Here is a 13,396-nt window from a genome sequence, read left to right on the forward strand (position 1 = left end):
AATTACGAAACTTAATCCTCCTTTCCAAACTCAATTTTGAACTCTCAAAAAATGAACTTCCATTAAAAGTATATACATGACACATCACTATTTTAGAAACATGTCTGTGTAAATCTCTGCAAATTTTCAGACTTTATATACGGCAAGTCACCATTTTATACATATCTCTGTGTAAATCTCTGCAAATTTTTCTTTTAAGGCTTAGTATTAAGCTCTAAAGCAAGATCAACTTCCATCAAAGAAATATAAATTTTTTTGGTGGGACGAGACCAAGATCCACATTATTTCAGGTGTTGTAGGAAAAGATATGAAGGGTACATAAGTAAGCAGAGGTGGGCACAGTAAAAAAACAAACATTGAAAGCATTTTACCAACATTACCTATAGACGACAATTTCATTCATACTAAGAACATAGCTTTTATTGGTTAGCTATATCTCAAAGCATTTTACCAACATTACCTATAGACGACAATTTCATTCATACTAAGAACATAGCTTTTATTGGTTAGCTATATCTCAACATAATCTTCCATGAATATTTTTAGCCAGAATTAAAAATCAAAATTATGTTACAGGTAAAACTGTTCCCTCTGAATTTAAGTTGGCATTTAGCTGTAAAACTACTGATAGCAATTGAAAGACAATCTTCAACAATAAATTTGCCTGTATGTAACTAAGACCAATCCTTCTAGAGTGCAACAGGATGCGCCAGCAAACAGAGACAGTTTAGGGCAGTGTTAATATAAATTGCAGAGAAACTTTTTTTATCAGTAAAACTTGTTTTACAGGGATCCAAATTATCATCCATTTCGCTTTGGCCACAACGTAGTCACAGAACATATATAAACAAGCCCAAAATAAAATATTATGCCGTGTAAAAGTCACAAATTAAGTATTTCGACCACAATTTTGTCCATTGTACCTTGCATCCATTAGCTGACAAACAAACCTGTGAGGTGCAGACTAATCCTAGTCTGCAATAGTTCCATGGCGGCGTGGATAAGGGGCGATACTCAAAATTAAAGAGGGGCCACAGCCAAAATATCCGACAAAAAGGGCTACTGTCGAATCTTCCGCAGCTATTCTGCCAATAATAAGCTTATGGGCTAACTATATAATAGGATTGCGAAACCCTGTATGTATGCAGGGGCTTAAAAAACCATGTACCAACAAAGCAAAAAGGCGTAGGAACATAGAAACTGTCAAATAGAAAGGCGCTGTTGAACATCCAGAATGGCCCGGGCGGACTTCATGAGACTAAGGCTCTCCTCCTCTGTCAAATGGATATTAACGACACCGAGCACACCTCCTCTGCCCAGCTGCGCAGGCAGGCTAAGAAAGACCTCTTCTTCTATTCCATGAAAACCCTTGGCCAGAACAGAAACCGGATGGATCCTTCTCTGATTACGCAGCAAACTCTTGGCCAGATTAGCCGCCGAGTACCCAATAGCCCAGGAAGTATAGCCCTTAAGTTTAATGACCTCATAGGCGCTATTTACAACAGTGTGGTGAATGGCCTCAAGATGGTGCTTCTCATAGGGAATCTGATTCTTATCCAGGAAGCTCAGGACGGGCATCCCTCCCACACTGATGGAGGACCAGAGCGCCACAGAGCTATCACCATGCTCGCCAATCATGAACGCCTGCACATCCTGCGCGTTCACATCCAGGTGGTCGGCGATCATGAAGCGAAAGCGCGATGAATCCAGATTAGTGCCACTCCCAATCACTCTGTTCGACGGGAATCCCGAAAGCTTCCAGGTAATGTAGGTCAAAACATCCACAGGGTTCGACACCACCAGAAGGATGGAATTAGGGCTGTATTTAACGACCTGGGGCACAATGCTTTTGAACAGGTGGAGATTGCGCTCCACCAGTCCCAACCGCGATTCCCCATCGCGCTGCCGAGCCCCTGCGGTGATAATACACAGATCCGACCCAGCAGAGACAGCATAGTCCGTATCGGCCACGATCTTGGTGCGAGGAAGAAAGGCGGCGGCGTGTTGCAGGTCCAGCATCTCCCCCCTTAGCTTTTCCGCCTGAATGTCTATCAATACCAGCTCATTTGTTAGCTCCTGTGTAAGAATGGTTTGGGCGATGGCCATCCCTACATTTCCGACGCCCACAACAGTGACCTTTGTGTTTCGTGTGCTGGGTGAAAGGGGTCCGACGCCTTCTATCGACTTGAAGAAGCTCCCGGCTATGTTTATCCCCAAATCGCCGTAGCTCGTGCTTCTCTTTCCCTTCTCCATCTTTTTTCTCAGGGCACTTGAAATCTCTCTCTCTCTCTCTGATTTGATTTGTTCTGCCAGATGAATCAACTAATATAGGCGCACTTCATCCTCAAACAGCCATTGAAACAAACCCTCCAAACCGCCAAATCTCGCTTTCCTCTCTGCTTCTTTGCCTTTCCTTCTAGATGTTCGTGCTATAGACTGCAGAATATTGTACCCTCCATAGCCAACCGGTGCACACAGACTTTTTCTGCTAATTCCGCCTTTTCTCCCCCAGTTTGCTCAAAACCGCTTTTACCAAACGATGCGACGACAACTTAATTACTATTATATATGAGCGACTTTAGCAGAATTTGGGAAATTTGGAGAGAATGTTGGTTACTTCCAACCTGCCATCTTTAGGTGACAGACCTTTCCATTGGACTAAAATCAATATAACAGGTGTCAATGTGCATGGGGGACTCTCTTCATCGAAAGTTGGTAAATCAATTGTTATTTAATTAACAATCGTAATCTTCTTGAGGTAAGAGACATCGAGAATTGGGTCGATTTAAAAGAGGATGGGAGTGTAAGCTTGTATGCCACCACCTCATCAAGGTTCATAAAAGTTTGCACGTAACTTTTAATTGTTCTTGTCTACAATCACATTTGCTTGTGAGGTTGAAGACAATCACCAATGACAAAGGTACACTCTATCCTATTTTAATGTGTTTGTTGTTTGATGTGATTTTTGTAGTAACACTTGATCTTTCATTTCCTCCCACTTATTTAAGGTATCATGTAACTGTTGCAAGATTGAAAGAAATTTCAATTTCCTCACACTTATCCAAGGTATCATCTAAGTGTTGCGAGATGGAAAGAACTTAGAATATAACAAAGGTGGGGGAGTGTGAAAAGTGGTACTAAAATATCTCTTATGAGGAAAGCACTTGGTCTATTGTCTTTGTTGCATATACACAAAATAACGTAAATAAGTCACAAAGTATTAGTTGACAATTTCAATTTGGCCATCAATTTGAGGTTGATAGACTAAACTCATGTTCAAATTAGTGCTCTACAACTTAAATAATTCTTGCTAAAAGTTATTGGTAAAACGCATATCATGGTCACAAACAACATAATGGAGCATCTTGTGGAGTTCGAAGATGGGATCCAATAACTATTGAGTTGCATAAAATCTGCATGTTTTGTTAAGTAATCAACAATAACCAAAATGACCTATTTGCCTCCTAATGTGGAAGCTCCATAAAAATACCAATCAACAACTTATCCAAAATAGGTAGTGGCTTAAAAAATCGTGGGAATTTAATGCTTTCCTCTTAATTTCTCTTACACAAATCAAATTCAATTGTAAATGCTTTAGCATTTTACATAAAGTCATCCCGCAAAAAAATTTGTTTGAGTCTCTCATAAGTCTTGAAAAATCGTGAGTGGCTTATAGTAGGAGAGGAACGGAATTCCATAATTAATTATTATTTGAGTTAAGAGTTGGGAACTAAATAAATCCTATTCTAATATGTGAAGACTTGTCTAATCCATTGGAACCTTAGCAAAGATTGAGGGTCTTATTCAAATTAATGAATAATATTCCAAATTGTTGGATTAGTGACCCATCCCATCCAAAATACATCCATCTAGGTGGGTATTGAGATTGAAAGAGAAAACAACGTGTCCTCATCTTCATATTGACATGATAGCGCACATCCAATAAGATCTTCCTTGCACACATTAGACAATCTCATAATCGTAGCCCTACATTTTAGTCACCCATTTTTGTTGTAAGAATTATTTTAAGCTATGACACGATTAATTTTGATCTAGATGTAAGAATTATTTTAAGTTGTGACACAATTAATTTTGATCTAGAACTTTTTGCCCAAGGATGTGAATGTCATTGTTCAACAACATGGAGGATAGCCAACATATTTTTTTTTAGTTAGATTTATCGACTTTGTACCTTGTGAGTTGCTAATTAGTGAAGGCAAAAAACCTACTATAGTCACATAAATCTGTCCAGTTTAATTAAATGAATATTTGCTATTTATTTGATTAAAAACCCATTAACCAACAGTTAATTAAATTTATATTTAATTAATTCATCTTCAAAACATTCTCCTATTAATTAAATAAATTATTCAATTTATTTTAATTAATTTATTAAGCCAAAATTCACAATCAATTAAATGAATAAATTATATTTATTCAATTTAATCTCATTTCTTCTTTTAAATAAATTAAATAAAATATTTATTTAAATCATTTATCCCCCCCCACTTGCATTTTCCTAAAAATGCAACTTGCACCTACTTGTTGAAATAAATGAATTTTATTTTAATAAAAATCCTGTTTTCTCTCACCCACCAAACCCACTTGCAATCCTAACTCCCTTATAGATTCTTCTAACCCCTTCCTAATTAACCTAATCCATCTCTGAATTATTTTCACATTCCTAAACAACTTAGAGTCACTTCTCAAAGACTTCAAAGTCTTTGAAAAACATTTCATGCTTTGTGTGTTTAACAATTTAACCTCTAAAGTCTTCCAAACCATTAATGACTCTTACATGACCATTTATGGTTAACCCCTAACTCAACTCTCATGTGACTCATGTGTCTCCTCAAGCATTTATTGCTTTGACCATGGTTATCCCTTTTACCTTTGCACAAGGGTTTATCCATTGGATAAAAGTTTTATTCTTTGAATAAAAAATTTATTCACTCAACCCAACCTTGACCTTAACTCCCAAGTTAACCTTCAAGTCATATCAAGCATTTAATGCTTAGTCCCTCTCCTCTCAACCTATCTCATATTGACACTTGTCATCCTGGGATTGGGTTGAAAGCCCTCACATGGATTGAATATCATTCAATCTTGACCCTTGTTGAGATTACTCAATCTCAACCATCCATTGCTCAATTTTACCTATAAATAGAGCTCACATTCCTCATTTTCAAATCTTCAAGCATTTAGCATTCATAGTCATAATCCTGAAAACTTGTATGCATTTAATCTATAAGTAAATTTTAGAGAGCATTTAACATAAATCACATATATTGTCATTTTGGACTAAAATAAATCTTAGTTCATTTTCATACCATGTCTAATTAGTTTGTTTTACACTTGCATAGCATAGTTAAAACAGTCCAATCTTGAACCTCCATAAGCATCCATAGTGCAAAAAACTGTTGAGAGCTACACTAATTTGGAACTTGGAGAGGAGAGGAACAAAGGAGAAAGAGCTAAGAGCATGATAAAATACATTTGGAGATGTCTTGTGGTATTTACTTCCATAGTTAAATCCTTTATCATATTTTTAGTCTCTTTTGGTATGTCTGCTTAGATTAGTTTTTGGTTGATTAACACTAATGGTTTCTTGTTGTTTTTGTGTGTTATACGACCACATTCTTTAATCTAACACTTGTCCATTTCTCAGAGCATCACCTACCTTCTTGCATTAACATCGCATTTATGGAAATCTCACAAGCATCACATTCAATAATAAAGAGTTTTTGAAAATTTGGCATGGCCAAAACAAGAGTGGAACATGTGGCAATAGTGAGAGTAAAATATGTCTTGAATAAATGGCATCTCTCCAAATGAAGGATTTATTTTTCACTAAGGTGATCAAGGGGATAGCAATTTTACCATAGTTATAAACAAACTTGTGATAGTACCTGTAGTCACATAAATCTGTCCATTTAATTAAATAAATATTTGTTATTTATTTGATTAAAACCCCACTAACCAACAGTTAATTAAATTAATATTTAATTAATTCATCTTCAAAACATTCTCCTATTAATTAAATAAATTATTCAATTTATTTTAATTCATTCATTAAACCAAAATCACAATCAATTAAATGAATAAATCTTATTTATTCAATTTAATCCTCTTTCATCTTTTAAATAAAAAAAATAAAATATTTATTTAAATCATTTATTCCCCCCACTTGCATTTTCTTACATCTCCCACTTGCCTCCTAAATCCCTATCCTAAATTTTTCTAGAACTTATCTAATCCTAATCAATCAATCTAATACATCCCTTAATTATTGTCACATTCCTAAGCAACTTGGAGTCACTTCTCAAAGACTTCAAAGTCTTTAAAAAGCATTAAATGTTTGGTGTGTTCAACAAACTAACCTCTAAAGTCTTCCAAAATCACTAATGGCTCTTACATAACCATTATGGTTTATTCAACTTGCACTCATGTGTCTCCTCAAACATTTATTGCTTTGACCATAGGATAGTTATCCCTTTTGCCTTTGCACAAGAGTTTATCCATTGGATAAAATCTTTATTCTTTGAATAAAGAATTTATTCATTCAACCTAACCTTGACCTTAACTCCTAAGTTAACTCAGAGGTCATGTCAAACATTTAATGTTTATTTCCTCTCCTTTCAACCTATCTCACATTGACACTTGTCATCCTGAGATTGGGTTGAAAGTCTTCACATGGATTTAATATCATTCAATCTTGACCCTTGTTGAGATTACTCAATCTCAGCCATCCATTGCTCCATTTTTTCTATAAATAGAGCATATTTCTTCATAATCTAGATCTTGAAAACTTGTATGCATCTAAGTTATAGAGAATATTAGAGAGCATTTAGCATATCTTACTCATATTCACTCTTTTGGATTAAAATCAACACTAGATTAGATAATAATCTCATTTCTAGTTTATTCATACTTGCATAGCATTTAGAGTAAGCATCTACAATCTTGAACCTCCATAAGCATTCATAGTGCAAAAAGCTGTTGAGAGCTACACTAATTTGGAACTTGGAGAGGAGAGGAACAAGGAAGGAGAAACTACCAGCATGGTAGAGAGCATATGGAGAAGTTTAGTTACTTTTTGTAGATTCCTTAAGCTTTCTTTTTGTTTAGTGGTATCTTTCTTGATATGCTTGCTTAGGATAGTTTTTAATTGATGATTTTTAACACTAACATCTAACAATTGATTTCTTTTGTTTCTTGTGTTGTGTTTATCCTAACCAACATTGTCCTTTTTGCAGAGCATCATTTGGTGAACCTGATGTGAATCCAAACACCCAAAAACATTTTTTTTAAAACACAACTAACTTGTTTGAATGTTGAGCTTGACACACAGGTCGCACTTTAGTGCTTTTGATCGCGTTGTAGTGTTATTGCAATTTGACATTCTAGCACTATTGTATTTACAATAGCGCTATTGTTTCAAATTTGGCGCTATTGACCCTTATTTAGCACTTTTGTGTCTTAAATAGCGCATTTGTTCTTGTTTTGGCGCTTTTATATTTACTGTCAAAGTTTTACTTTTAGCGCTCTTGTCTTCGTATTAGTGCGTTTGTGTTAAATAACACTTTTGTTTGCACACAGAGTAGTGCTATTGTAACAGAACATTGTAAAAAAGACCATGTAATCGAAAATATAATTTTTCTTAGGCTTGTGGAAGCCCTCCATGGGTTCAGATTTTCCTAACCACTCATTTTTTGTGCAGGTTTTTAACTAAACACCTTTTCGTTGTTAAAGTTAAAATTTCCATTTGGTGCTCTAAAATTGAGCAAAACAAACAAACTTCATTTCTTGCAAGTTAGGATCAATCTTATTTTGGTGCTCTAAAATTGAACAACACAAACTTCATTTCTTGCAAGATAGGAACCATTTTGTTTTGGTGTTTAAAAAATTGAACAAAGCAAAATTTATTTCTTACATCAAAATTCACAATCTACACTTCAAATTTTGGTGCAAATAAAAGGAACAATCAATTTGTCTTATTTTACAAATGATTTACTTCATGCATATGTGTTTCAAATTAAGTTGACCAGGATTTCAAATTCTAGTTTACTCAAACATTTTGCCTTTGAAGTTAAAAAGAACACCATGATAGTTGGAGCAACATCTCCAAATAGTTAAATCACATTGCGATGATGGGTTAAAAAGAACAAGTGAATTTCGTGTTTGGCACACTTGTGCAAAAAAGTTTGTCGAGTGGTCCTACTTCTAACACACACTATCCTCTCCCTTGGCTTTCGTGGTCCTAGGTGTAAGAGAAAAGTGTTAGTAACAATCAAGTTCTATCTTTTTAAGAGAAGTCTGTCAAGAGACACATCACTCTTGGGAACAACCTCGAGCGGTAAATCCTTCTAACCGCTATAGAAATCAGGTGAGAGCGAAAGCTGTAGCCTTGGGTATGGTTGTTCCTACAGTGTAACTTGTCGAAAGGACAAATGGGCCCCACCACAAGTTACAAGGCTCTTAAGTGAGTCACTGCAGAATGAACTTATGTCCAAAAACATTGAACATTACTAAACACCTTTAAGTAGTAGCCCACTCGTTCTATTGATTGAGGATATTTGTGATATAATTCAGTGCAAGAGCATAGATGGATTTGCTCCCAAGATACTCACCATACATATTTCCTTGAGTAGAAATATAATTTTTTGAAGAGTCACTTGTGGCTTGATGAAAGTGATGACTCCCCCATCATAGGGATCATCTATTTGTTATGCTCGTGCAAGACTTAGTATATCACATCCTTACCTTTCATGGCAGGATTCATAAGGTATGTAGTACCAAAGTCGAAGAAATATCAAGATGTGGGCTAAATTTATCGCAACTAGCCATTTGACCTTAGGGATAAAGAGTGTTTGAAGTGTTTTCATTTTTGAGTCAAGACCAGTGCAAATTGAGTCGACTTCAGGCTTTGGAAAACACCTAAAAAACATTTAAAGGAAAAGGGTCATCAAAAATCCAAGGATTGGGTTGATCTAGACCCATACTTATTTGTGCCTTTTGAGGCAACATTCTTGTGTTTGTGTGCTTGCTTTGTTTTCTTGTCAAAGAAACATCATAAAATCCAAAATTCAAAACAAGTATTCATCCAACACAAACATTTTTCAAAAAATCAAAAGATCAAAAACAAAGAGCAATAACAAAAAGTATCAAACTATATGACCATTCTTCACATCTCGAGAAAGAAGAATCTTCATCAACACATCAACTTGAAGAAAAGACCATTGAGCTCAAAGGCTCTTATCAAAAGGAGGAAATTCTTCTATCTTAATAGACAAATATTTTTCTCTCATAGAGCCTTCTTACGTCACATGCGTCTTTATCTTCAAGGGAAATCAAATGAATTTGATCAAGAGTCATTAAACCGCAAAGCTTTTATGCAATATCGAGCTCTGAGTTATCACAAAAACAAAGGAGGCAAAATCAATCCTGATTTCTTTCCTAACATTTGTATCACATATAACGTAGCTCGGGAAAAACAACCAACTCTTGAAAGAGAAGAGGAAGAGTTTGTTCCTTATGTAACATGAAGCTTTTATTGAAGTTCGCTTTTCATCCATTATCATATTCAAAAATCATCAATCCATTCCAACTCTCAAAACATTAAAGAGGTTTTTGTCCTAAGTTCTATTTTCAAAATTGCTTGAAACAAACACAAACACATCACATTTTAGAGTGTCTCTACATCTAGGATAAACTCATCCTAAGAGACATTTCTATGCAGGTTAAAACTAGTCTATGAGTGCATCCTCTTATTACTAAGTAGTTAAGTCTGTAACACATCTCAGATTTCTCTAAACCTTATCACATCAAACCTTATAAAAAATAAACAAGCAATTCAAAAAAGAAAACTTTGATCACATCTACCTTTAAAGTGCTAGAGATCCATATGCAACACACCACACCAACCATAAATCTCTCATTTCATCAACAACTCATCGTCATTTTCATCCAACTTCAACAAAAACTTATAAACAAAATGGCTCATACCAGGTCACGATCTAGACAACAAGAAATTGAAGAGGAAGAGGAGGAAAATATCAATGAGTTCCAAGAAGCCCTTAGAGGAAATGTAAATGATGACAATCCAGGCACTCCTACTCCTGGGGCAATAGAAAGGGCGCAACACAACCCTCTCTTCAATAGGCTTTTTGATGAGATACTCAAGAGTAATGTTGATGCTCACTTTTTAAAACTTGCTCAAGAAGGAGCCAAACTACCCTCTGACTTTGATCTTGCACAACTAAGACAAGCATCAGAATGTCAAAGTCGTAATGAGGATGAAAGAGGTCGAGAGCACATTAGATACAACTTTCATCAAGGTAATCCCCCACCTCCTCCTCCAAATGAAATAGAAATGTTGCAGCAACAAGTCAAAAATCTCGCCCAACAACTTCATAGTGGTGTAAAAACCAATCAATTTTCACTTAATGACATTTGTCCCTATCCCTTTGATAGGAATCTTCATATGCCACCTTTTCCGCGAGGGTTCGAAACACCTAAGTTCGAAAAGTATAGAGGAAAAGGAGATCCTCATGATTATGTTCGAGAATTCCATTCAGCTTGCCTCGAAGTGGCATACGAGGATACATACCTAATGTGACTTTTTCCCCAAAGCTTGGGAGGAACAACCACATCATGGTTTTCCCAATTACCAAGTGGCATTAGGACATTTGAAGAGTTAGTCCAGAAATTCTTGGCATATTACTCACACAATATTGAACGTGATATCACCATGGCTGATCTATGTAACACTAAACAAAAACCAGGTGAACTATTTTCAGTCTTTCTGCAATGATGGCGTCAAATGTCTAGCAGACGTTCTTTTCAGTTACCTGAACAAGAAATAGTGGAAATATTTATTTCCAACTTAAACGAGGAAATGGAGTTTCACCTGGACGTAAAAGACACAGACTCTTTCAATGACATGATCACAAAAGGCTTAAAATGTGAGCGGGCTCTCATCAAAAAAGGGCTCATCAAGATATGCAATGAACCAAAGGACGGCCCTCGCCCATGCTTCAATAGTGACAAACCAAGCTTCTGGAACAAAAACAAAAATATCATCAACGACGGGGTTGTGGATGCAAGAACTATCAAAAGTGCACAACCTGTAGTTCTATTTGCAGGACAGAATCCCCCACCTCAGACTAACACAGTTACTCCTCCAAATCAAGGCCGCATCACATCTCAAGATGAACCCAGACCGTGTCAACAAAAACCAAAGCGAACATACACTCCCTTAGGGGAACCCATCGAAACAGTATTACGTCAGCTGGTTTCTCAAAATCTGGTAACCTTACCCAAAACATCAAATTATGAACCTCAAGTCAAACCTTCATGGTGGAGGGATACTGAACATTGCAATTTCCATCAAAGGAAAGGACATAAGACAAGCAATTGTCACAGATTGAAAGATCTTATTCAGGATCTTATTGACCGAGGTGAAATAGAAATCAAAGGATGCGACCCAAAGACAACAAACAATGATCATCTCATGTTTAAAAATCCACTTCCATCACAAGATCAAAGGGGTCCTTCCACTTCGAGGAGAAACACAGATACCACCAATTATACGCTGTTAATTATACTGTGAATCACCTATACGATGCCAGTGAACAGATTACAACTATAACCATCAAAAATCTCAGTTCCACTTGCAATGTTGTTACACGTTGCAGCAAGATTACCATAAAAGTAGCTCCACAAGGTACCCCACCTATCCCAAAACAGTATAACCTTGTGGAATAGTTAGACAAAACACCCACACTGATATCTATCTTAGAGCTATTGCACCTATCTCCATCCCATAAAACAATCTTGGATCAAGCTCTCCAAGAGGTGTCAGTCCCTGCAAACCTAAATACAGATCAATTCCAAGCCATGGTCGGAAATCTAAGATCCTCACCTTGTCTCTTTCTCGGAAAGTGACAATTCCTCCTTCCAGCAACCTTATAACGCCTCACTCCATATTGAAGGGTTTATTAACCAGCATAGGATCAAGCGAGTCTTGATCAACAATGGAGCAGGCCTGAATATATGTACACTACAATTAGTCACATCTTTGGGATATGCAACAGAATCAGTGGATCCCCGCAAGAAGATCACAATCAAAACTTATGATGATGCAGAGCGTTCATCCAAAGGAGTTGTGGTACTACCAATCCAAGTGGGCCCTATGGTGAAACACATTATCTGTCAAGTTTTGGACCTTCCTCTACCATATAATATATTATTGGGAAGACCTTGGATACATGCCATGCAAGCCGTTCCATCCACCTACCATCAATGTATCAAGTTCCCGCATAATGGTGTAGACATTACAATCCTGGGTGATGCAAACCTTTTTGCATATTGTCAAAATATCAGTCATCAACCAAAGATCACCATTCCTAACAATAGAGAAGCCATCTCCTCCACATCATACGTAAGTCCAACCTCTCTTTCTAGTTCAAACACCACTATACCCAAGCAAGAAAAGCTTAAGATGAAAATAGCAGAGGAAGGTCATGGGGAATACAATTTGAGCCAACTCTTTTGTGTGGGACAAATGCCTACTTCTCCTAGGACACATGGTAAACCTCAACAGTTACTTCAACAACCACTGACCAAGCCAGCATGTACTTTGACGCCTTTCATCCTTGGAAAGAGTCAAGAAGAAGAAACCAGAGATGAGGACTTAGCAGAATGGATCTATAAAGATCCCATCACCACCGATATTCCACACGCTAAGCTTCCCACAAATCAGTATGGCAAAGGCCTTTTCATTATGCAAAGAATGGGCTATGATGGTCAAAGTGCTTTGGGACCTTGCAAACAAGGAAGACATGAACCACTGCAGCCAGAATTAAAGCACAAGGATAATACAGGACTAGGCTTTCAAAAGGAGATCCTTCCTAAGCTCAGATTCAAAGGAAAACCCAACAAACCACTATATCAGCCTATTACAAAGAGGACACCTTTGATTATAAAAGCAACATCAAACACCATCACAACTGCCCCACTGAGGCTAAAAATCCCAACACAACCATCTACAATACCCATCATCCCACCAATCAAACCAACAATCCCTTCAGCAACAATAATAACATCAATAGCACCATTAGCAGCAACAATTGTATCAGAACCCGCAATAGTATCTATGACACCAACACTTCTAGCAGAAGCAGTAGAGTCAACACTATCGATACTCCCTGTATCGGATTCATTGATCCCCATAATCCTTCATGCAACACCAATCATTTCATCTACACAGGTGCATCAACTGATCACACCTACAATGTTTAACTCAAAGGACATCCCAGTATGGTATAGTAATCAGATATTGGAAAGTGACTCAGAGACCGACTCACATGAATGGGAATTTGATTCCATCCAGCTT

General features: G+C 36.8%; 1 protein-coding gene across 1 annotated transcript; it reads right to left on the reverse strand.

The window, feature by feature from the left end:
* Positions 1–840: 840 nt before the first annotated feature.
* LOC131050156 (L-lactate dehydrogenase B) lies at positions 841–2,592 on the reverse strand. The gene has a single exon (XM_057984330.2). It carries the CDS (start codon positions 2,251–2,253, stop codon positions 1,204–1,206), a length of 1,050 nt encoding a protein of 349 aa, XP_057840313.1. The 5' UTR covers positions 2,254–2,592; the 3' UTR covers positions 841–1,203.
* Positions 2,593–13,396: the final 10,804 nt, after the last annotated feature.

This window comes from Cryptomeria japonica, chromosome 3 (assembly GCF_030272615.1).
Source record: "Cryptomeria japonica chromosome 3, Sugi_1.0, whole genome shotgun sequence".
In the NCBI taxonomy this organism is placed as follows: Eukaryota; Viridiplantae; Streptophyta; class Pinopsida; order Cupressales; family Cupressaceae; genus Cryptomeria; species Cryptomeria japonica.